General features: G+C 37.2%; 1 protein-coding gene across 1 annotated transcript in view; it reads right to left on the reverse strand.

The window, feature by feature from the left end:
- Nucleotides 1–26744, reverse strand: part of nphp4 (nephronophthisis 4) — a 231444-nt gene that overhangs the window by 133159 nt on the left and 71541 nt on the right. Inside the window, exons 7-8 of the mRNA XM_015380197.1 lie at nt 15923–16107; nt 9379–9514 (exon numbers count right to left, since the gene is read on the reverse strand). Of these exons, the coding sequence (XP_015235683.1) occupies nt 9379–9514; nt 15923–16107 (321 nt within the window). The remainder of the gene's footprint in view (nt 1–9378; nt 9515–15922; nt 16108–26744) is intronic.

Below are 26744 nucleotides of genomic sequence, written 5' to 3' on the forward strand. Positions count from 1 at the left end.
GTCTCCTCACAGAGCATCTCATCTGAGAAGTTTTCTTCCAAATTTTTTTGGCTAAATAAAGAGCTAAAAGAAAGTTATTTAAAGGATTGTGAGAGTACTCAGACAGGGTAATGAGAAAAGCTTAGTGGACTACATGGTTCAATAGCTCACAGAACCCCTGTCAGGAAGAACAACAAAATAGTTATTTTCTGAGAGTTTATACAGCCACTTACAAAGAAACTTATCCCTCTAGGCTGCATTTTGTGCTTCTGAAATTCACAGAATCAAAAAAGGCATCAAGGTAAATACAACAATGGTGATATACATTAGTATGCATATATTTTTTTTGGGAACCTATATAACTTATCAAATGAATATTAAGGATACTCGAAACCTCCTCAGATTCATTCCATCTTCGAGTCTCACTGCTACTGAACAAACTATCCTTGGTGGAAGTGATCTGTTCTGTCTCATTGCACTTCAGAACTTAGCTTCTCATCATTTTACTTGTAAAAATGACATGTTAAATAATATGTTGCACTACGGCAGTCCAAGTGTGTTTTTTTTCTTACATCTCCTGGCATGCCGGTCATACTGACTATTGCTTTATATCCTATACCTGAGGTATTCAACAGGGGGTCTGAAACCCCTAGGGGTCCATGAAGGTCCTGGATGGGGTTCATTCACAACACCTGTCCCATCGAACAGGAATTAGAATCAGAAATACTTTAATAATCCCAGAGAGGAATTATTTTTGTAACATACATACTTTCGACTCCATCTGTAATAGAGTCACTATAGGACCAGTTTGATATAACAGAATTTCATACAATATATATGATCAGGGGGTCCCCGCTCCATCCAGCCAGCAGTTTGAGGGTCCTTGGCCTGGAAAACATTGAAGATCCCTGTTCTATACTATAGTAGGGGGGTCACACACCAGTCCTGAAGCACTGATGTTCTGCAGCTCCAGGTCAATAAAGATTAACCAAATAACTGAATTATTCAAATAGAAATAAATGGATGAGTAGATAATTCACAGACTGGTCACATCACAAAATACAGTCACAGAGACAGCATGCTGTATTCAAGCATAGAGTTACCATTTTGCAAATAATAATTCCTGACATAAATCTTGATTCAACTTTTTAAACCACCGGGGCTTTTAAGTCGATGTTACTGCAACACTTTTCACTTCACTAAAACTTTGTAAGTCTTTTTCTAAATGTAATTTGAAATGTAGAGTTAACTGATGTAATTCTATATCTTCTAGCAACTTCTCCATACGTTGCTTAGTGATTTGTTGGGGTGTGTTTGCTGGGTGTTGCATTTTTGCAAGGATTGGAAACTTTCTAAATGTTTTCTATTCATGATGAGTCTTTCTCACTACAGAGTAAAGGGATAAAAATTGTTTATAATGATATTCAAAGGTGATATATACGGAAGAGGATTAGGGCCACTGAAAAAAAAGTAAACTGATTTTTAAATTTTATTTCAGTTTAGTATGGGAAAAAAGTCAGAATTCTGACTTTTTTCTCAGAATTCTGACTAAGATTAAAGTCAGAATTCTAAGAAAAAAGTCAGAATTCTGAGATTAAAGTCAGAATTCTGAGATTAAAGTCAGAATTCTAAGAAAAAAGTCAGAATTCTGAGATTAAAGTCAGAATTCTGAGATTAAAGTCAGAATTCTGAGAAAAAAGTCAGAAGAATTCTGAGATTAATGTCAGAGTTCATAAGAAAAAAGTCAGAATTCTGAGATTAAAGTCAGAATTCTGAGATTAAAGTCAGAATTCTGACGTTTTCCCCATACTAAACTGAAATAAAATTTAAAAATCTGTTAACTTTTCTTTTTTTTAGTGGCCCTAATCCTCTTCCGTAGATATAAGAAAAATAACCTGTAAATATATGCTGACTGAAGAGCAATTTGCAACCTTTTTTATTTTATGTAAGCAGTAAGGGGCTCCCATGACTGTCTGAATCGACATACGAAGTCAACTTCCAGTGACTGCATATTTACACTCATCAGTGCTGGTGTAACTTATTTTAACGAGAGTGCTATCCAGCAATTTATGACTTTGGCCATATAACACATCCAGAATAAATATTCATAGTGGTTAAATAGTGAAACATTTTCCATCTATATAAATGGGTAATATTTTCTTCTTTGCACATACCTTGACATCTTAATATAGAGGGCATGCAGGCAAGACGGATATCTGTTTGATTTATGTAGAATATACAGTTTCCTGAACAAAGCGCTGCAGTAAAAGGTGAAGGACGAAGAGCCCAAATTATCTAGTTAGAAGCAACCGGAGGTCTGCAGCTCAGTACAATAGAGCTGTTGATAAGAAAAGGATAAGAAAAGAAGTTAAATACCAGATCACAAAGAAGAGTAACACTGAGAGGCTGAAAGGCAGGAAGTGGACATAATGCATTTGACTTCAAGAGAATTTGATTATTTTAAGTTCATCACACTCTGGGAGCAGCCTATGAGAAATATTCCCCGTTCTTTTTTTTTTTTTCTCTCTCCCCAGCATACTTTATTAAAATCTAATCTTCATCTCGCTTAGCGCTGCAAGGAACTTGAAATAAAAGTATTGCTTAAAGATTTCTAAAACAGGAAGGGTGTCACTGAGACACAACAGAATGAAAGTGCTAAGTCAATTCAAAAATGCCAAAGAAGAACAATGATGAAACTACAAGAGTTTCTTTCCTCATAACCTCAGGCAACAATGGCAAAACTATTTTGTAAAAATGGGGCCATCCTTGTTCTTTACTTTACAGGGAAAGGCTGGCTGGCTTTCAACGCAACACGGACAAGGCACCCAGGCAGTCAGAGCATGGGGTGATTGCCTCTGTATTGCAGGTAATATTTTGAAAGTGAGAAGGGAATTCAAACCCCTTTCCCTCTCTTCATAGCCACCTTAGCCCCCTAAGAAAACATCAAAACACATAAGTTTATTTAATCTATAAAGAGAGAAAAAACAAGGCAGCTTGTATGGTACTGCCATTCCACCACAGTCCTAAAACAGAGCATCGATGTTGCACCAAACAGCACCATCTAGTGTTAAAGTCAATATTGAAAGTCAAAGCAGCATTGGAATGGAATATATTCAAAGTTATATAAATACAATGTACAGAGTTTAAAGTTAAATCCATTTTCTTTTCTCTATATAAGATAATTAAATTGGCTTAAAAAAAAAAGAAAAGAAACATAGGTAATTAAAATAACATTCAAAGCAGAGATAAAAAAAAAATAGTAAAGAGTAGGCAGTACATAAAAACAAACATCAAGATGCTAATTTAAGCAGAGGGCTTAAATATAATAAGATACATGTTTATACACCTGTATATAGTTTACCGCCTTATTGGATATGCAGAAGTAGATTATGATGTTTCTTGTCTTGATTAAAGAGGACAACAGTATTTAAGAAGTTGGTTCCAGAGTTTGAGCCAGTCCTCCCTCACACATCTCCGGTTGGTTCAAAATGGAGTCGCACGTCTTTTAACTGGAGTACTTAAGAGGGAGCACATAACAACCATCCTGACCTCCCTCCATTGTTTTTATGTCCATTTTAGAGTTTATCTTAAGATTTCTTTATATGCCTTAAAGTCTTTAAATGTTTTTTCCTTTACCTCTGAGCTTCTCCATCCCTACACTCCTACTGGTCAGCTGACCTGCAGCTCCTGGACGTACCAATGTCCGGACGGAAGCTCAGAGGGGACAGAGCTTTTCTCCCCCTTCTATCAGACCATCCTCCTCACTGTCCATTTTTAAAACTCGTCTTAAAACCTATTTTTATTCTTGAAACTCTTTTTCTCTCTGTGGTTTGTTTTATTTGTTGGTTTTTATTTGTTTTTTCATCCATCCATCCATCCATCCATCCATCCATCCATCCATCCATCCATCCATCCATCCATCCATCCATCCATCCATCCATCCATCCNTCCATCCATCCATCCATCCATCTTCTTCCACATATCCGGGGTCGGGTCGCGGGGGTAGCAGCTTCAGTAGTTCCTCTCCCCAGCCACTTGGGCCAGCTCCTCTGGGGGAATCCTGAGACTCTCCCAGGCCAGCCGAGAAACATAGTCCCTCCAGTGTGTCCTGGGCCTCCCCCTGGGCCTCCTCCCAGTGGGATGTGCCACGTACACCTCACCAGGGAGACGTCCAGGAGGCATCCTAACCAGATGCCTGAGCCACCTCAACAGGCTCCTCTCGATGTGGAGGAGCAGCGGCTCTACTCTGAGTCCTCCCCGGATGACTGAGCTCCTCGCCCCATCTCTGAGGGAAAGCCCAGACACACTACGGAGAAAACTCATTTCAGCCGCTTGTATCAGGGAACTCATTCTTTTGGTCATGACCCAAAGCTCATGACCATAGATGAGGGTAGGAACATAGATCGACCGGTAAATCGAGAGCTTTGCTTTTTGGCTCAGCTCTCTCTTCACCACAACAGACCGGTACAGTGCATGCTTCACAGCAGACGCCGCACCAATCCGGCTATCGATCTCCCGCTCCATCTTCCCCTCATTCATGAACAAGATACTAAACTCCTCCACTAGGGGCAGTACATTCCCCAACCCGGAGAAGGCACTCTACCCTTTTCCCTCTCAGGACCACGGTCTCGGATTATTTGTTTTTATCAATTTTATTTTAATTATATTTATTCATTTTAATTGATTTTTTTTTAACTGTTGGTTTTATATCCTTTTTTATTTCTATGGTATGTATTGTACAGCACTTTGAGGCAGCTGTGGTGATTTTTTGGGGCTTTATAAATAAAGTTGAGCTGAGCTCGGTAGCATAAAAATGCAGTTCCACCTTGTTTTAAGCCTGGTTCTGGGAACATGTTTCTAATAAACTCTGGGTTTTTCCTATTTCATATATGACCAGCAACTTTGATATTTAGACCAAAACCTTTCAATGCATGTAGGAAAGATTTACCTCATTTTCTATATCAAAGAGAGCAATGCAGCAATTTTCTTGATGTTGGGCAGAACTCCAGACAAAGCATCTTTGAGGAGATGGATTTTTGAGACCTCTATAGATGTCATTACATCATAATAATCTAACCTGCGTAATTTAGTTGTTTTTTTTTCTGTTTTGACAGGAAATGCAGCATATTGGTGATGTGTTGAAAGCTGATTTGGCTAAAAAAAAAAAGTAAATACATTCTTGCATGTATTGTGGTCTTTAGCTTCACTTTGTCAAGTAGACTGCTGACCTCTAACCTTTCTGATTTTGGAGTCCTTTTAAAAATAAATAAATAAATACTACCATTTCAAACTCAATATTGATATTTGAGAAAATATTCTATATATATATAAAAACAATTTCAAAAGCATGAAAAAGAATAATTAGGAAAAGCTCACCTTTTTTCAGTGTCACCATGAAACATACTTTCTCCACTAAAGCACAGATGTTAGAGAAATTAATTTCTAAAACAAATAACCCTAAAATCTAAAACTAACTATAACAAAAGATATGTAAACAACACTTGTCTTTAGTGTGAATACCATACGAGATTAGTATTGCGACTTATGACAACCCTACTTTCCATAGATTTCCATCTCCAATCCGCTGGTCATCAAACAAAGAAAACCTAGAAATAATTCAAAAAATATAAGTAACTAAAAAAATAGAGCACTACAACAATGTTTTTAGCAGAGAACATATAGTGATGTGTTCATAAAAAACACAAATATAGGAATATGTATGTATTTTTGTTGAAAAAACACTGTACTACAAGATCAAAATCAAAGATCTTTTTCCGAATTGTTGCAACTTTTTAAAACACTGAATAAGAAAGTCAATGCCACCTTTGTGCTGCTTTGATTTCTAACTCATCCCTGTTTGAATTTAGAAATACTCTAAAAGGTTGAAAAAGTCTTAGGAAAGTTTTTGATACCAATCCAGCATAATCATTCATGTTCGTTGACATGAAAAGGTCTAAAATCTTTTTGGCAGTGCACGCCTGACTTCACTGAAGGTGCACCTTTACTCAGCATCACTTCAACCGTTTTCAAGTGATGCATCCCTGACAGCTGAGAAACTGCATGCAGAAGTATACAGAATCATCCTGCTCTTCTTGGTTGCCAGTCACAGAGTATGAAGCTGTAACCATCAGTTGATAATTTCATACAGGATTCTTTACTGTGAGATGGAGCTGATAGCTGCATTTCTGTTTTTTAAGAGGTATCATTAAAAAAAATCCTCATCAGGAAAAAGGAAAAACATTCTGATGTATCACGCACGAAGAACACCCACACAGCATCCCCACAAATAGACAAAGATTATTCTCCATTTTCTTAATATCTCTCATTTCATCAAACATTCCGAATTTAATGGTAGAGAAGGTGATGGTGTCGGAGTAGAGAGTGGGTGAAGATCTGTTGCTATTCTGAGATGATCTAGATGGCAACTGGATTGTTCTAACAGTTATACTAGGATTTCTAAACTTGGATGAACTTTACAAAAACTCGACGAATAATAAAAAACAACTTTGAAGGCATAACTATGCTTTATATTGAATTGCATTTGTGGCAATTTGATAGCATAAGGAGCCTAAAATAAAAGCAGTTTATGCTCATTGAACCATGAGGATCATAAACACCCACTGCAAAGCTAATGAGAATTGTCCGGTGCAAGGTGAAAAAAATATATTTAAAAATCAAACAAAATCAGAGATTATGGAACCTGTGGCAGCACAACTTAAGGTAGTTAGATTTTAGTGTTTCAATTACTTTTGACCAGCTTTTAAATCTGATGGACTGCTGTAGGTTTAGGATCAGATATCTGTATCCTCCTCTACTTCATTCTTCGGTCAACATCAATTTCTTTGTATGAGAAAAAACTAACGCTGCACTTAGTTGCATTTGGACACAACCCAGAGAATATTTGCATATTAAACATACCTGGTAAGAGTGGGATGAAAAATACACTAATTGTGGGGCTTGTGTTCTCCCATAGAATTCATAATAATTGTCCGTTTAGGTTTTATGCAGAAAAAATACATGTGAATTTGGGATCATGCAGGCCCTGGATGTGTGAATAGCTTGAAGTAAATGTTTCAATTAATCAATAAAATCAGCTAAGTCACTTCGTAACTCAAACTGTTTTTTTTTTTTTGTCTAGCTCTAGCATAAATGAGTATGTGCTGTATAACTATCTCCCTTTCATCCAAATCCTTATATGCTGTGTCAACAAGTTCACTGAATAATATCTTTAATATGGTGAAACAAGTAAAAAATAAATGAATATATGCAAAACTGTCCATTATTTTTCCCGTTAACAGGTTGTTATGGTAAAAAAGGGATGAGATATTACATTAATGTAGATGTACCATGTCATCCAAGTGACATTGTGACTGCTTGTTTTTCTGCTGCTGATAATTGCTGTTCTGTTGACCCTGATTTTATACAGGACTGTACTCAGTAAAACAGTAGGAGCTCAGCCTTGGCATGTGTATAGTGTTCAGGGCTCACCAACACACCCACACACATAATTACCTGTCTTTTTCAGTAATTTCTAAAGCTTGGGACTGCTGTTGTGAGGTACAGCTTTGGTTTGGACTTTCTCTACCTAGACTTGTTCAAGTAAGAGTTTTGTCAAAGTTTTGGTCAGCTATGACCATAGAGAGATAGATATTTTCTTCCAAAAAAAAATGAAGGAACCTTAGCTTAATCTAACAATAAAGAAAAAAAATTGCTAATGTATATAAAATGCAAGAAGCCTTACTTCAGTTTGAAGGCAAACAAAAGACTGTTGCATTCTCAGCAATTCACAATTCAGCAAATTGAAACAGACTAACACTTCCAACCCTTCACCCCTTTTCTAAACAAAAACAAGGCTTTATTGGGTTACTGTATAAAACATCAAACTCAACACTATTTCTGAGATTCTGAATTGAAAAAGCTTCCTGTATGGGAAGCAAAACGTCTTCAAACTTGGAAACAAAGTCCAGTGGATTATCTTTTAACTTTTTTTTTAATGACTATGATCTGGATGAGTGACAACCTCCACCAGCATATCTAAAGAGAGCAGAAATTATAATTTTTTTTGTTCTGTAAAAATTATGTTCACAGCAAAGCTCAACATTGATCTCACTAACTGTAGCCTTTATGAATGTCTTGGTTAGTGCAGTCAAACGGAATCATGTACATAAATCCAAAATCTGTAAAGTGATCAACTAAGTTAACACCTTTATAAATAAAGTAATAGCTCCTCTTAAACTAATGCCATAACCTTTTTCCTTTTCTCCTTATCAATTCACACCTTTGACAAGGTTAGGAACATTATTAACTAGTGTTGCACATATACCGCTACCAGTATCAGGCGGGGCCCCGATCCAGCACTAAAATGGTGGTATCTGTATCATCCAAGTACCAAATAATAGGGCACTGATACCATTTTGAGAGCCAAAAGTTTATTCAACTATTGTCACCCATTCCAGGTAGGCAATAAAAGTTCTACTGGATTCACTTTGTATTAGTCTTTTTCCTGCTATACAAAGGTAGGCAGCAGCTTGAGAAAGCCATGATGGCAATTATTTAACATCCAAGTAGTATGCAGTTCTTCGTATATACACTCAGACATCAATTTCAAACAGATGGTATCGGTATGGTATCGGTATCCTCCAATACTGCAGACAAGTATCGGTATCAGGGCCAAAAAATGGCATCGGCGCAACACTACTGTTAACCAAAAAAACCTTCCTATGGTTTTGGTTTCTACAGTATGGAGTTGTGCGTTCCTCTGTCCTAGCTAAAGGCCTTATTACGGGGGGAGGGCCCTGTACACCCAGCCTGTGAAATCATTTGTAGAGATATATGTGGTTACAGCCAGAGTGCTGACAGGAACCCCTGGCAGAGTAGCTCCATAAAAAGATACAAGAAATTGGGATAAATTGAGTGCAACTGACTCAGTGCATTAGTGATTCAGATTTAGTATTTCACAGAAAGCCAGGAGGGTCAATCCTTCAAAAATCCCTGACAACCAAGCCATACAGGTGCAAATGTCATGGATAAACTGTCACTGCAGGCTGTTCTAAGCAGGAAGAAAGTTCTTACCTGGATTGTCAAAAATGAATAGAGAAACCATTTAATCTGCCATTTTTCATTTCAATTGTTCACTGCATCTCTGGATATTATTTGGTCAAAAACGTCTAAAATTCAAACTCAAACAGGTAGAATAAAGGATTGTTAAAGTCCGAGTATATCTTTATGCATTGAACAAAATATGTCTGACATTTATTTTTCTTTTCTTTCCATTCAAGTGAAGATCTTTTCTATAAAGAAGACTTCTTGGCTTATGCTTCCTTCAGGAAGGGGTTTATACAAAGCCATGATCTGGATTTGGGATTAACCCACTCTATAATACATGTTTGTGCCTCTTACCATAGTCTCTCGGCCTATGGGAGCGGAGAAGACGTACTCTAGCTGAAAAACGATTGCCAAAGCCTGATTATTGGCCAGTGTTATCTCCAAGCTGCTGCGAAGGCCCAGCATCTGAGGACGCGGCGATGTTGCTGAGCTAAAGAGAAAGCAAAGAGAAATCAATGTGTAATATAGGCGTGAAAAATGTGAAGGCGGTAATAAAAACATTACAATGCTTTTCCAAAATGTGAAAGGCTTTAATATATCTCCTCCTGTATCTGTATTTTCTATTAAAAGTGAAACAAAATCAATGCACTGGGAGATTTACAATCCCTTACTAAATATTTCCTGGCAAGCATTAGCCTCCTGTGTGAGAAATGAAACAGCTTTCTACGTATTCGTCATTCACAGTTTGCATACACCAGAGGCGGGAGCATACTGTGTAGTATTCGCGTGTCACGAGGTGGGGCCGAGTGTCTTTTTCTTCCTTCCTTGCACAGAGTCTCTTGAGTCAATTTTCCCCTTTTCTTTCTCTAGTTTCTAAAATCATCCAGCATAACACAAGCTAGACAGACTGTCAGCTATCACTGACAGCACCAGTGAGAGTCAAACACCATAATTACTGCCTACAGTGTAATGGTATATCAAACCATATTTCCAATAGACTTTTCCCTCCTCAGCAAAAGGAAAAAAGTGCAAAGCATGTGTTATTATGGCGATGGTGTTAATGATTATTGTGGTCATATAACATGGGTAATCAGGCTCAGATTGTGGGTAAGCGTCTTGATGTGTTTGCTGTACAGTTGCGTGCTTGTGTGTACTTCCATGTCATGGCAGAAGACCCATGTAATTACACATAATCACGATTTCTCCCAGGGTCTCATTTGAAAAATACATTTTTATTTGGACGCCCATTTCCAGAATTTCTGTGCCATGTTTTGAGTTTCACAGCCAATTTTGCCGTTCCAGCTTTCTTCACCTTTTTTAAATGGATTTATTTCATCCTTCACACAAATGCTTTGTGCATTACTATTTCATAAAACCACATAAAATATTTCAGCCAATTACCCTGACAGCCGCGGCTTAAATAAGAGTGCTCACACTGACAGCAACGTGTGGAAAAATGTCAGAACACACACTCGGTGCATGCAGTGGTTTCTAGTAAGGTTGTCCAGTGACAGCGTGTGGGCGAACAGTATTATGGTTTCAAGCAATTAGGTATTTTGGAGACAGTGCTGTCAGACAAGCACATTTCCTAATGCCATTCACAGCGGGGATCATTAAGAAAGGACAAACCGAGAGCAATGAAAGACAACAAAATTGGGACATTACATTAAAAACTGGAAACTTTGTTTGTAACAGTAGGTAGAACATCAGATGACCTTAAGTTCTGCTTTGAAACAGAGCTTCTACCAAAACTTTTTTAATGTAAGTTATTTCAAAAAAAGGCTTTTTCAGAAAAATAAATGTGCACTGCAAAAAATATCTAGAAATAAGTAAAAATGCCTTAAAAGAACCCTTAATTTCTATAAAATGATCTACCAGTTGAATGAGTATTTTTAACCTTAAAATAAATAATTAGATATTGTTCACATGAAATAGAAAAAAAAGAAATGTTTTGTTTTTTTATGTAAATTGTCTCATTCCATTGGCAAATTTACTCACTTACCTGCTTAATTCAAGAAAGAATTTCTTTTAAAATAAAGCATCAAAAAATAATTTCAATCAACATCGGTCCTGCTGTTTAATGGCCCAATGATGCACCAACACAACTCATTAATTGAAACTGCAGGCTGCTGATCAGGTTTGTGCCGTCACCATAGCTGCAACAGTGGCTTCCCGGGGACAGCTGCTGTACTCTGAACGGAGTGAGATGAAATGCAAAACATATCAGCAGAGATGGGCCGACTTCACATGTGCATTGACACATACATGAATGTGTGAACTCATGACCCCATATGATTTTTTCATGTTTAATTTCACGTGCAGAAATCAGAGTAGTCAGTGTTTGCTAAATGAGGAGGTCACTAAGCAGATTAACTGTTGTGTTTAAATGGTAGGTGAGTTATGGGAAACATGGTGAAATATGTTCTGTTGTACGTCAAAATGCTTTTGGAAAACTCTAATGCTGCAATGTGGGAAACACATGTAAATTCCCCCCCTATGAAAATCTACTATATAACATTGGTCCTATGTGAATTCTCATGTAGATTTACTGAACTTGTTTGACATTTTGGGGAGATCTTGTCGATATCATAAAATATTCCTAACATGCTATTTACACTCGGACTATTTTTATTTCTTTTTACGTTTGTAAAGAAAGTTATAAATCTAACCCCCCAAAAAAGAAAATAAAAAGTATTAAAAAAATTAAACCTTAAACAGTTATTAGACTTTAAATGCCATTTTTGTTCTCCTGACAGAGGTCCGATTTGCTTTCATCACGCAGATTGATGAGCGTCCAACACATCATCTCGCTTAAAAAAGCTTGGAAAAGGTTGACATTGACCTTTTAGCCGTCTCAATAAGACTCAAAGGTCACAACTTTTTTTTTTTTTACTGTTATGCAATTATCAGAAAACATTGGTGCTTCTAATATAGTTGTTTGATGTAGGTGAAAACCTGGATGATACAGACTGGCATACTTTATTAAAAAAAGGGGAAAAAATCAATCAACTATAAAGCTGTAAGATTTTTTTTCCAGTAGCATGAGGTTTCTTATTTGAACAGTTTTAATGCTGAATTAATCATATTACACATAAATAATAAAGTAAGGCTCAGTTTTAATATGGCATTGCTCTTCTTTGTGCAAAGTTATGCTGTGGCACAAAAAAAAAAAAATACTACCATTTAATAATGAATTAAAATGCAAAGTAAATAGCTAAAAATGTGTGGACACAAGGAATTATTGCACATGAATTACATAAATATTCTCCTGTTTTTCCCTTTAATATGGCAAATTTGGTCAGGCATTTACCTGAATAAAAAAAATATATATATATAGCATGGGAGTTCACTACTAACTGCGGTGTTATTTACCAGTGGAAATAAACCACATATCTTAAATTACGCCTTTGACACAGATGATATAGCTGCTGTGTGGAGGAGCAGCAGGTAATGAGCAACCCTGGCTGGAGGAAAGAGTGTGTAAACAGAGGGATTCTTCATTTATGCAAATTTTATTTGGAATGCAAGGAGAAAACATTACAAGAATTTGCCAAGCCTCTTATCTGAGCTGAGCCACGCAGTTTGTTTGCAGACCTCTAAAAGATTTCTTACATTTCTGCAGTTAGTCTTGTTTCATTTCAATGGATTTAGGGAAACTTCTGCTGATTGGATTTCACAACTCGTTTTCTTTGGGGGAAGAAAATGGTGTTCATTAGCTGAAGTCAGAAATTTTAAAACTAATGCATTCCTGCATCGCAGCGACGGAACAGCACGCTTTTATTGGCTGTCAAACTCTACAATAATAGCTGTTAAGGTGATCCCTGGGTTTGACAGTAGGCAGCACTAAAAGCTGCCGTTTGAACAAATCCTTACAGTTTCCACTATCGCAACAACATAGTTCAATTTAGGAACATTAAAAACATCAACAAGATAAATCTGGTTAAACAGAGGCAATGTTTTAAGAGATTAATGGGAATATAAGACGCTTCTGACTTAATAAGCAGCATTGTGTTCGTTTGAACAATCTAGAAATAAAATGTGTGCTCAGCTCCTGATCGCAAACACAACTACTTGTTAGTGATGTAACTTCATGCTCACATCTGGTTTTGCTACTCTAATTCACTGATCCACTCAATGTATTCATCTCATTAATAGTATCATCTATTCCATTGTAAAAGTCTTCTTTCTCTTTCATAGAATTTGAAACTTCAGTGTATTTTCCTGCCATCCTAGACGATAAATCAATATGAAGCAGCAGCTAATTAGAGGTGGAGAAAATATTAAACATGGTTTTCAAAATGTTTTTCATAAAAAATACCTGAAACGTGCCACATTCATTCGTCTTCCATCCCCTTAAATGAAACTAGTGACTACATTTCAGTGCAACCAACTGTTCTCAGATGACACCTGCTTAATAATGAGAATCCACATGTTAAATGTATTCCTGCTATAAATCTAGCTTCTCTGTGAAGGACTCAGAGGGAGAAAGTTGTGGAGAAGTTTAATGCAGGTTTCTAGAACTATAACCCAAGCTTTGAACATCTCTCTGAACTTTTATTGTATATTCTACATCCGTCTCACTGAAAGCCTTAATCATAGAAGGAGGGGAATGGGTGAGAAGACCCAATGGGTAATTATCCATCCATCCATCAATTTTCCGTCACGCTTAATGGGGTCGCGATGGGTGCTGGTGCGTATCTCCTGCTGTCTATGGGCGAGGTACACCCTAGACAGGTCGCCAGTCCATCGCAGGGAAACACAGAGACAAAAAGGACAAACAACCATTCACACACACAGTAACACCTAAGCACAATTTTAGAGAAGCCAATTAACCTAACAGTCATATTTCACGCACGAACGCTCAGGGATAACTTGCAAACTCAATGCAGAAAGACTCCAGGCCGGGAATCAAACCCTGAACCTTCTTGCTGCAAGGCAGCAGTGCTACCCACTGCGCCACTTAACAGCCCTGAATGGGTTGAATCCTGCAATTCAACAAAATAGAATATTTAAAGGTGAAAAGAAGAAATACACACGCAGTTCCATTAACAGCTGAATATACTTAAGAAGCTGCTTCAGTCAATTGACACCAGAAAATGCACTTTTGGTGCAAAGTTCATAAATATTTACACAACATTTTGAAACAGTGATCCATGCATTTGTGACCACACGGCTGGATTACTGCAACTCACTTTATACAGGGGTCAGTGACTTGTATATTTCCCAACTACACGAAAATTCACATTTCCCCTGTTTTAGCTTCCTTACACTGGCTGCCAGTACATTTTAGGATTGATTTAAAAAAAAAAGTGTATTTGTTTTTAAAAATCATAATGGCCTTGCCCCTCCTTATCTGTCTGAGGTGTTACATTCTTATACACCCTCCCGTTCCCTCAGGTCAGCTGAGCAGTTGCTTCTGAGGGTCCCAAAGACAAAATGCAAGCTCAGAGGGGACCGTGCTTTTTCTGTGGCAGCTCCTAAGCTATGGAACAATCTGCCTTTGAGCATAAGACAGGCCTCCGCTCTTGCTATTTTTAAGTCCCTTCTTAAGACTCATCATTTTTCCTTGGCTTTTGGCACAATTTGAGAGGTTTTACTTTGTTTTATTCTGTTTGTATACAAATATGTATTTTATACTCGATCTTTTCATTTTATAATTGCATTGTATTTTATGATTGTGTAAAGCACTTTGGTCCTGTCCGATGCATAAAGTACTTCATAAATAAAGTTGGTATGGTATGGTATAGTAGTGGCAGTATAAGACATATAAGTAGGTTCACATAGCAGGACAACAATCCACCCATAAACATAGAACCAGAAATACCATAGCATCGGGAAAACTAACATTCACCTGACTTAAGCAGTGAGGGAGTGGGTAAAATATCAGCCTCCCCAAGATAGACCCTGCTGGACTGAACTAATCCAGAAAAGTAACCTTCTTTCTCTAACGTCCATTCTCCCTGTCCTCCTGTTGATGTGCGTTTTCGGTTCCAATGTTTCAAAATCTACTTAAATGTGTGTTTCTGACAGACTCTGATTCCTTCTGCTTATCTGGTCATAGAGATGACATTCCTACATTGAACATCACAGGACCTTATTTCACTACATCTTTTTTTTTTTCCATTTTAGTTCAACTAACATACAGAGTAACATATCTTTATGATTAGATTATAAGATTACAGTCTATAAAATGTCTTACTAACATTAGCCCAACGAATAACAACTGTTGGAAATACTAAAAAAAGAAAAGAAAATTCCAGACTCTCTTCATCCAATCTGAAATATGGGAAAGATTTTAGCTCAGTAGATTTGCAAAGCTAAACTAAAAGTCTCAGCTATAATGGCTTTAAAAGAGTGAAAATCCTGTACAATATTTCTTTCATTAAAAACTGCACCCTACATTGTGATAGTTTAATACTTAAAAGGGTCTAATTTCCCTATGCATAATCCCAACAATAAAATAGCTTTTAGTCCAAAAGGAATATATTTCCAAAAACATACCTTACCAGTCCATCCTCATATAGAAGGAATTTATTTAAAAAACATGTACTATTAAATATAAGTTTTTTGTTTTGCCAGAGCAAAAAGAGACACCAGAAATAACATTAAATAGCATAATACCAGTATTATAAATAAATGACATTAATGCCTAGCAGGCTTTTTTTTTTAACACGTTTTTGCTGACTTCCCTGGATGAATTTTCAATCCCTTCCTGATCTGCAAAAACAGTCATGCACAGAGAAGCTGATGAAATACCAGAAAAATAAGTGCTCAGAAAAAAAATATTTCTTTTACACACCTGCACATCTTGTCTGACATTAGATTTCTGCTTTAACAGCTGCAGCAGCCTGTAGTTACAGCTCTGCTGTAGACACAGACACGTGTAACGTCTGCTCACCTGTCCTTGACCAGCAGGCTCTTCTTAGAGGCGCTGTCTGTTCGTCCTCTGACCCCTGAAGCAACGGGCTCCAGGACCACCACTTGGGGCTTATCAAGGAAACACCAGCCGTTGTGCACTCCGACGTGAAGCCTCCGTTCCTGGATGACAACCGTCTTTTGCACATCCTCTGGATCGGGTTGTTTCTTAGAAAAAGAGAAGATCAGCATGAGGATTGTGCAGTTTGCAAGAGTGTATTTTGAAATTCTGGTGTAGTTTCAGTGATCTGCTTGTCAGTTTGAACAAGGCTACTATATAGTAGAAGTTACACTGATACATCGGAAGGCCGATATATAACCACTTTCTTCCTTCCGGCATCAGGCAATATGTGCGTGCGTAACAAATACATTAGTATGTTCAGGAGCCGATTGCCTCCATTTGCTATCTAACAATGTTTTGTTGATTTTCTTTGAAGATATGCATCTTTTTTTGTTTAAATTGAGACTTACCTAAAATTTAATATAGTTAGATTTTGATCCTGTAACTGGTGGAAAACAAGCAATATCAGCTTCAAGAATCAAACCCTGTTGCTTAAGCTGTCAATAGTCACTGTTGTTTATTGGAGGATTGCTTGTTCATACTTAACGAGGTGCTTCGGTCAATTCACACCAGAAAATTAACTTTTGGTGCAAAGCTCATACGTAGTAGTGGCAGCATAAGACATAGAAGGAGGTGCACATCTTAGGAGGACAACAATCCACCCATAAAGATAGAGCCAAAAATACCATAGGATGGGAAAACTTACATTCACCTGGCTTAAGAAGTGAAAGGACTGGGTAAAATATCAGCTCTAAAGATATGCATCCTAACATTTATTATAGTTGCATTTTGATCTTGTAACTAGAGGAAAAACGAGCAATATCACCTTCAAGAATCAAACCCTGCTGCTTAAGCTGTGACTAGTCCCTGTTGCCACCCTCTGGTGTATTGAGGGATTGCTTGTTCCACCAGTTAATCTTTAAGAAATTACTGCATTAGTATGAAATGGATCATCAGCTAAATTGAATGGGTGAATGGGTTGTTCTTTGGCATGAGCCACACCTCTGGTAAAAATTTCATTAAAATCCTTTTCAAGTAATCCTACAATTAGACAAGCAAACAGGATCAAAAACATAACCTCATTGATGGAGGTAATTAGCGCATCCTGCAGGCCACCTACATGGCTCCTAACAGTTACATCTCAGACAAATACAGACCAATCCTTCCATCCAGTCTTAATACTCATAGAGGAGGCAGATTGTAATTGCACTCTTAGATTTGGCATGACAAACACAATTAAATATCTAGAATCTACTTTATCTGTCGTCACCTTAATTCTCAGACACACAGCTGCACTCAAAAAGATTTTTTTTTTCATATATCTGAAGCTGGAAAGGAAAAAACTAAATTCTTAGTTTCATGGGGGCAATCCAAAGAAACTGGTAACAGCATGTCCCAATCATCTCCTCATGCTCCTGTCAGGTTATTGTGTTCTCTACTCGATTGACTGTCAGAGGCCTGGCACGACTTCTGCACTCCGTGACTTGCTACTACAGAGGAGCTAGCAATTTTTGAGTTCTCTCTTCTATGGACAAAAAAAAGTGTTTACTTAAGCTTCAATTAATAATTTCAGCTTGACAAGAAAAAGAAGTAAATCTTACAAAGATGCAAAGATTTGTTAGAAATGTTTCCCAGTCTTCTGTTGTATACCGTTCATTAAATGTTCAGGTAGAAAGAATGAATAGCAGGGTTAGATAATAGCTGATTTTATAACACTATTTAGGACTGAGCTTAATTGATCCGCTTAAGCGTCCCTATTGACCAGTGTTGGTACGTTTTCTTTTTACATCTCAGTAAAGATTCAATAAATAAAACCAGGCCAACATTAATGTATACCATAAGTGGGGTGGAAGTTGGCAGGATTGCAGGATGTTTCACTGAAGCAGTAGCTTTTTATTTTTATTTTCTATTTTTTTAAGGTGTTGAAAGGGTAGAGAAATGTATACAATATGAATATAGTATTGGATGTCGATATTGGCAAAAAAATCTAAATATGTACACTGCAAAAATTGAAATCTAATCATTGCCTAATCAAATCATATTAACATCTAACGTCTTTTTTTTTTAAATAAGTAGATTTTTTTATTGAATTGAGGAGGTAAGTGAGACACTTTCCCAATGAAACAAGACAATTTATGTTTAGAATAAGAAAAAACAATAGGATTGTCTTACTTCAAGTGTATATTATCTAATTATATTAGCAAATAATCTTATTTACCTGCTCAAATTAAGGCTATACTAGGCTTATTTCTAGATCATTGCAGTGTAGGCATTAGTAGATTGGATTATAGCACACTAAACTAAATTGAACTGGAATGATATAAAGTAAAAAACAGTTTAACTGGACTAAGGGGATTGTTTAAAACAACTTCAGCTTCACAGTTTAAGAAACAAAGAAATCTTTTTAAAACACAAACCTGAAGGACTGAAAACAACAGTCAGATTATAACAGGGACTAAAGGCATGTATTTTATTAGGAAATAATAAACTTTAACAGACAAATCGCAGCCCACACACTCTGTAGCCCTGATTTTTATTTTTTTGTATAGGGTTGCTTTTAGAGAGTGTTTAGAGTGACCAGGGGTTGTTTTGCACATCTATTTAGCAAATCCACAAGGTATTCATGGGGTCTCAGTCTGAACTTTCAGCAGATCAAAGAACAAACTGCTCTGTGGTTCTTGCATGATATTTCCAAGAAATCTAGGCCTACATCAAGACTTTATCGACTCATCTCAAATACATTAATAATAATGCATTTCACATATGTTAATTACCACATAAAAAAACATATTTCAAAGAAAATATACCTAAAATGTATTCCTGCCATATTTCTGTAAGATTGAAAACAAGGATCTGCCTGCTAACACCATGCTGATGCAGTATACAGAAAAGCCAATCTATGCGTTTATCCCAAACTCTTTTTTTTATTATTCTGGTTTAATCAAATTGTTTCCAACCCTCTTATTCATAGTCCAATATAGGAATCAAAATCAACTATAATTTCTAAAGTTCTAAACCCAGGACTTTATTGTCCCATTGATCACATAAGAATCAACAACACAAACAAGCGCACTATCCTGAAATAACTTTAAAGGAAATAAAAGCACAAAATAAAAAAAGCAAAGATAACAAATATTACCCCAAGATCATATGATGGCCAAAATGTTCATAAAAAAAAGACATTTGACTGGACAGTTACCCAGCAGTCAGTCCTATATACCCTCAGTAAGAGAATATGCACAAAGGATTTTTGATTAAAAGCAGAAAATACGTTTTGCTTTATTCTACTGCTTGTCTACACCTTAAATTCCCAGGATGTTTTACTTTTGTTGAGACATCCTGCTTAACAAGTATAATCAGTAACCAGATAGAAAGGAAAATTACTTTAGATAAAAAGGATTTTTTTTTCCAATAGCAAACCCCCACATTGATTTTTTCGTTCTAATAAACTGTTTAAATGAAAGTCTTTTAGTTCTGTCCACATGTCCCAGGCATTATTTTGACATTTTATAGATGTTTTCCTGGATGTCTTGTATTTCAGTATAACCTCCGTGGTCTTACTGCTGGATGAGGTTGTTCATGGAGCACCGCTCTGGCGGCTCCTGGACCTCTTCTTTGTAGTCGGGCTCCTTGTTGTTAGGTACGAAATTTCTGCAAACTTTAAAACCATGTTTGCTTTGTGCATAACGAGCAGTCCTGATAAAAAAACAGCTAAGAAGGCAAGGCTGAGAGCGCACGTTTTGAGCATAACTGAACGGCATGGTTGAAATTCCTTCTCCTAAAATTTACACTTTATAAATAACAAAATGACTTTGTTTTAGAAATTAATTCGTTTAAGGAATACTTTTTAACGAAATGTTATTTTTTTAGATCCATTGTCAGTTTTTAAGAAGGAAAGTTTGACATTAAAGTCAGTTTTTATTGCTAAAAGACAAACTACTATTGGAGCCCTGTCACTGTGTCGATGCCATCTGCTGATAATTCAAGTGTGCAGAGAATATGTAAATCACAAAGTGATTCTGAGAGGAGCCAATGTTTCAAGTAATTGTAGAGGGGTACTGCCTACATGTATTGCTTGCTGCTATTGCCTAGCTGAGTGACAGTTGTTCACCGACCGACTGTAAACTGTCTAACCCTGAAATGCTAAGCTGGTAAGCTCGCCTCTTATTCCCACTCCTTCCCATTTGTTTCATTTCAGTGTTCTTCTTCTCCCTATAATGTCTCCTACACCCACTTGCTTTTTCTCTTTCCTCTCCCTTTTCATTGTCATTCTCGCTCTCGGTCCCCCTAGCAGCTTAAAACCTTCTCCATATCCACCCACACCTTCTCAATCAAATTAGCATATCAATTCAGACAGGGGATTTCTTTTAAAGCAGCAACAGCAGGAGCAGCAGCCTAGCTTGCCTGGATACCAAACAACCCACATGCCTGACTACTTGCTGCTTTTCTCAGGTTTTATTTTATGCAATGCCTGACTTTATCCTCATCTCATCCTTTTTACATCTTACCCACCTTTTATATTTATATTTCCTCTAAAGCCAAGCTCAACAAATTCTCTACAATGTTTGATGTTTTACATTTGGTTATGGAAGATCAAAGCTATTGTCAATTCTTAAAGCCTCATAACTCTCCTGTTTCAAAATAAATTTATAAAAAAGTAATTGTGTGATATTTTGTTTTAGGAAATTAAATTTTGGTAGCATATTTATCAATACTGTCAAATATTCCCATTTTAGTGTCTGTTTAAGGTGCCTTTTGTAACTTTACTTGGCTAGTAAAGCAAGAGGCTGTTTCTTTATTAATTCAGCAGCATTCCTGATCCATTCTGATTTATTCTGCCTTTTTTTGTTTTTTTTTACTTCAGGGAAGATTATACAACTGTTTAGCCTTTTCTTAATCCTTAAAAATACCCCACATAAGAGTATCAGCAAGCACAGCTGTAGTGACCTGCTTAGATTGTGAGCAAAAAAAAAAAAAAAAACATTTTGTCAAAACAAACCATTAAAATTTCTCATTAAAATTAGATTTTACTCCAAAGCTGAGCATTTTGATTAAACAAACCTTATAAAAATGTTTTTCTCCTTTTATATTTGGCCTCATAAAACCTTTCCCTTCAACTTTAATCAGTTTTTTTCTATTCAAATTGCTCAGACTCAGATAAGAGCCACAAATCTCTAACCCCTGCATTTCTAAATTAAAAAAAGCCCTAACTGAAACTTTTGAGTCTCATCTAGTTTCTTATTATCATTTAGCTCCAAAGAGACCAACATTAATAGTCTTGAAGAGGAATCAGGTACTAATACACTACTAGGATTTCTAAAAAAAAAAAAAAAAAAAAAAAAAAAAAAAAAAAACTAAAGGTTTTTAAAAGTCTTCAACAAATGCCTGCAGTTCTTTTTTGATAATTACTTAGCACCAAATACAGAAATAAGACCTTTGCTTATTTTTCAAGTTAAAAAAGTAGAATTTACCCTAGTGTAAAAGATACACTAAGATAAATTGGACATTGTTTTGTGTCATAGATGATATGGTTTGGCATTTAAGAACATCCATCTGTTGGAGTAACCTGCTTGACTTACATCTATCCTTCGTTTTGTCATCTATATATATTTTCAGAATATGAAACATAGAGAATGGCAATGTGTTATGTATACAAAACACCTTGTGCAGGGAGCAGAAAGTAAACCTCACCTTATCCTTGGATATGTCAGATGGTGTTTCTTTTTGCATCATGCAGCTGATGTAACAATGCTTTATACTGTTATGATGTTATACTGCCTTTAGTCTCACCATGACAGAGTTGCAGCTATCAGCACAGGTGTGACAGGAAATCTGTAAATAATTGCTTTCGGTGACATTCACATCATAATGATGGTGTATATTTCCACAGATTGTCTGCGTTCACCGTTTCCCTTCACTGCAGCCTGTGAAGGATGACAGGAAAATGGCTTTGTCTTTTGTTGGACAGGTCTGCCATGAAGTGTGTGAGAGAGAAAATGAAAGAAAGAGAAAAAGTTGTTTAGAAGACAGCATCAGTTAAAGTGCCGCTTTCTGCTCCGTCTATCCTTCCCATCTTGAAAGTTCCTTTTTCATTTATTTCATTGCTTCCTTTTTTCCTCACTCTGTCAGTTTTCCTCTCTCTCTACCTATCTTACACACTTTCCTCCCTCTCACCCTTCTTGCCTCTGTCTGCTGCCGTCAGAGATTTCTTCCTCCCTGGCCTGGAATATGAATATTTTAGAGCTAAGAAGCTTACAGGAACAATGAAATGGCCCCAAAGTTAAATAGTCACAGAAGAGGGACCTCTCTGAGTGATGAGCACACCGGTGGTTAATGGGCGTGCCCCTCCTTTTTTCTTGTTCACACAGTTTTTTCTTATGTGTTTAATATTTCTCAGTAAGTACAACTTAAACTACTCAACCTAGTCAACAGCCTGGTGTTCTTTTATTTGATATCTGTACAAATCTTGACCACTAACAACAGGAAGCCTAAACAAAAATACTCCCAATATCTATCTAATTTCCATCAAGCTTTATCCCAGCTGGGGTGGCAAGGGGTGCTGGTGCCTATCTCCAGCTGTCTACGGGCGAGAGGCAGGGTACACCCTGGACAGGTCGGCAGTCCATCGCAGATAGACTGGATTATTGATGGAATGCAAAGGTGGACTCGTCAATCCACTTGTAATCCACTTGTAATATACCCATTATAGTAATACTCAGTACCAAGTGAGTAACACTGTCATGATCTTGGCGCTGGTGACTGGCCTGATTACTCATTTCATTCACCTGCCTAGCTCCGCCTAGTTCTCATAACCCCTCATCTGATCCACCTGCTTTGGCCTCTATTTAACCAGTCTTCAACCAGTCATCAATGCCAGATTATTCGAGCCTTTGGTGAGAACTCCCTAGCATACCTGTGTTTTCTGATTGACTGATCCTGACCTGTTCTGCCTCTGGACCTCTGAGCCTGCCTGTCCCTGTTCTGATCTGTTTGCCTGACCTGTCCTTGGACACCTGCTGGATATCTGCTTATCTGTGGACCAAAGTGGGAACTGCTTCCGAAAACATTCTTGATTTCCCCTCAGTACCTCTTTAGACCTCTGATCCCCTGGTCTGACCCACGAGCACCTCTTTGACACCAGCTTTAGCTTTGTCTTCTGGATTATCCTTCTTACCTTTGTTTGCTTCTGATGTCATGCCTGTTCTCCAACCTCCGAGACATCAGTGTCTGGGACACTTTGGGAGGTGCCTGCCATTAAAGTATTTCTTAAAGTATTTAAAGTATTTCTGATTCTGATGTCTCGTTAGCAGCCTACCGGCTGGAGCCAAACTCATCCTCTGGGCACAGACTCAACTATAAGTCCAGGTTAGTGACTCACACGTTCATTATCATCCTCTGCCAGATAAACCAGTTGTCTCCTCTTGCAGAGGTTCCTGCCGTAGAGGCAAACAGTGTTTTTTGCAGTTCCATCTTAAATAAACGTTTGTTTTTTTTTAAACTTGTCTCTCTGCCTCGAATACTGGGTCCTTTTGTTCTGAGCCTCACAATTACCAGACATGTAACAATAACTTTCAGGATAAGCTCCCCTGAAAACAACTGGTGACAACACACTGTCGCAAAATGGTCTCCCATGGAGTTACTATTAAAAAACAAGGTCACATTCACCCCTCTAGATTAAATCCTACATTAGAGAACCAAAAACATGTCTGATCAGGTAAGCGCCATATCTGTTTTGTTGAAAAATTACGAAAAAGGTTATTGATGAGTTCAGCCAAAAATATTGTATTTGGTTCATCGCTAGTACTGATTGAAGTGAAAAAACTGGGAGGACTGAAATTGTGTATTACCAACCAAGCTTCTTTTAATTTACCAATTCAGCTGCTAGGTTGTGTGGGTGGAAGAAAGAACAGTGAGGATAAAATAGTAACAAAAGTGCTTTAAAGAGAAACAAAAGATACATTAGAGAGAGAGTAAACTATATTTTTAGAAAATTTCAGAAAAAGGTTATTATTTTTTTCTATTGGGATGAATTAATGAGTGAAATTTCTCTAAAAAGCTCACAATAGAGACAAAAAAGGCTTAAGACAAGAGAGTGGTTTGATCAATCACAACTAGCATCCAATAGCCCTGCTATAATTTCAGCATGATCAAATTACAGTTAATACATGGGTTGTAAGGTATTAAAATTATATAAGACTTAACTTCAGTCTAAAAACTATAGCGCTCTCCTGCCTGTTTCATATATTCTCAAAGTTGGAGAAGTGACCCAACCATTCAGGGATCCAAATAAGAGACAGTGAGCAATTTGACCCTCTGCATCTCTAAAGAGCAAGTGGCACTGCTAGAGCCTTTGGCTGGTGAAGAGGCTTCATTATCCTAATTATCCACGCTATTTATCCACACCTGTGTATGAATGGAAGCTGGTCATGGAGAGGTGAGCAGGAAGATCCAAACTCTTGTTTTTGCAGTAAAGATTCTTCCCTTTCTAAACCTCCCATTACACCCATTTTAATATCTCTACATCTATACCAATACATCTTAGTGTTCATTTTGTAAATGTATGTCTACTTTAAAAGCCCAGAGTGGTTAAGCTCCTGCCTTAAATTACCAGTCTTATAACCGTATTCCTCTTCCTCAGGCCAAAAACTGTTAACCTTTCCTCAAACTAATTTCAGGTTTTTTTCTTTTTCTTTTATTCTGCGTTGTTTAATGCATTTTTTTGTTTCTTTTTTAATGTGAAGACTTTGAGGGGTTTTTTGAAACATTTTTTATCACAGTGCATTGTCAAAGAAAATGTAGCCATCAGAAGCTCAGTGCACAGACATCCTAAAGGTTTGAATATGGTCATTTACAATATTAGTATAGGTTTTGGCACTACACAAATGCTTAGTCGTTTGAGTAATGCAGGTGAGCCTCTGTTAATATTAGAAAATTCTTTATTTTTTTGGTTTTAGCTCACAAATGCGGCACCTGTTGTGGTCCTTTGCTGCTGTAGCCAATCTATTTCAAGGTTTGAGGTGTTGCTGGGTTCAAAGATGTTATTCTGCTGACCCTGGATGTAATTTGAGCAACTGTTGCCTTTTTATGATCTCAAACAAGTTTGGCCCTTCTCCTCTGACCTCTGACATTAGCAAGGCTTTTCGGTCCACAAAACAGCACTCAGGATATTTTCGCTTTTTAAGAAAACAGAGATGTCTGTGAAAATACCATAAGAGCAGCAGTTTCTGAAATATTCCAGCCGGTCTGTGTGGCACCAATAAACATGCAACCTTCCTCTGTAATAACCAATCAAATCCATTTTTTTTTCCTAGTCTTTTGGTCCATCATGGTTTAAAGGTTTTAACTTAAAATGTTCCATTATACCCCTCCTCTGCTTAGAATAAAATTTAACACATGCATATACATTTTTAATCAAGATTATAATAACTTGATATTTCATTTGAACCATGCCAACTTGTGCCTAATAATATGGCTACTCATTTTACTGCTGCCCCCGATTAGCTGCCCTATCAGAGGAGTAAATCAAATGTGAGCTCAGAATCTGAACTGCAAAATAGTGTAACTATGTTAAAGCACCAAATCTGTGGATTCATTTTAAATTAGAACACAGTGAAAATAAGCACACATTTATGAATAAACCATGTTCATAAAAAAAACAAAAAAAACTCAGAGATTACAGAGGAGGGTTAATGATAGGTATAGAAGCTCATTTCCAGACAGGCTCGCCTCCGTTCACAGCTTTTATTATGGAAAAACTAAATGGGCTTAAGAGCCACATAAAGAATAAAAGTAGCAGCTTCGGTTTGTAGACTCGTCGGAAAAAAACCTGACATGAGGTTCGAGGTGCAGGTCTCAGCCACTCAACCATCATATATGGCTCCACAGTGGGCAGAATACATCAGATGACCTTTTATCGAGAAATTATTCTAAATTACTCTATGATTAATATACTAATTGCATTTTTATAGCTTTAAAGAGCTTTATGATAGTCCTACGTGACTCAAAGTAATGTGTATAATCATCAATGACACATTTTAAAGAATATTCAGATGCGAGTAACAATAATCTGGAGGAGGAACACAAAGAATATATGAGTTTCAAGATTTATTATGCTTTCCAACAAAAGAAAGTGATGGATAACAACTGATAAACTGATTTTGGCTCAAAAAGGTACCTTCCATGCAGCCTGCTTCTGTTTGTTTTTTGGCTGGGTGTCTGCTTGCCAATCTCGGCTATGCTCTGTTAATTAGAGTGAGCAGATGTGCCTAACTCTCTCCTGATCACCTTCCTTCTTGTTTTTCTGCCAATTTAAACCTCCCTCTCACAGTCATTCTCCACCAGACTGTCTCCTTGCCTGCATTAGGTTTGTTCAAGTGCTTGTATCCCTTTTTGTGTTCCTGCACCCATCCTGCCCTCACTGGATTCTCATTGGCTTCTGACTCTGGTCATTACATGGTCTGCCTCTGTCTGCCATCAGCCTGTCCTGAGCTTATTCATCTGTCTTCTGTTCTCTGAAGCCAGCTACAAGCCTGTCACAAGTCTGTCCAACCTTTCACCAGCCAGTTTGCCACAACTTCAGTTCATGCCATCATCCTAAGAAATTTTCAATAAAGCAAAACAATGTCCGGCTGCAGGTCGAGTTCTCAGTCAATATTGTCAATTATTGCTTAACAATATGGACTAATAAAAATAAGAACAAGGGGAAACAATTTAAAATGCAACCACTAACCATATTTAAACATAA

The sequence above is a fragment of the Cyprinodon variegatus genome, unplaced genomic scaffold (assembly GCF_000732505.1).
Source record: "Cyprinodon variegatus isolate N-32 unplaced genomic scaffold, C_variegatus-1.0 Scaffold209, whole genome shotgun sequence".
Classification (NCBI taxonomy): domain Eukaryota; kingdom Metazoa; phylum Chordata; class Actinopteri; order Cyprinodontiformes; family Cyprinodontidae; genus Cyprinodon; species Cyprinodon variegatus.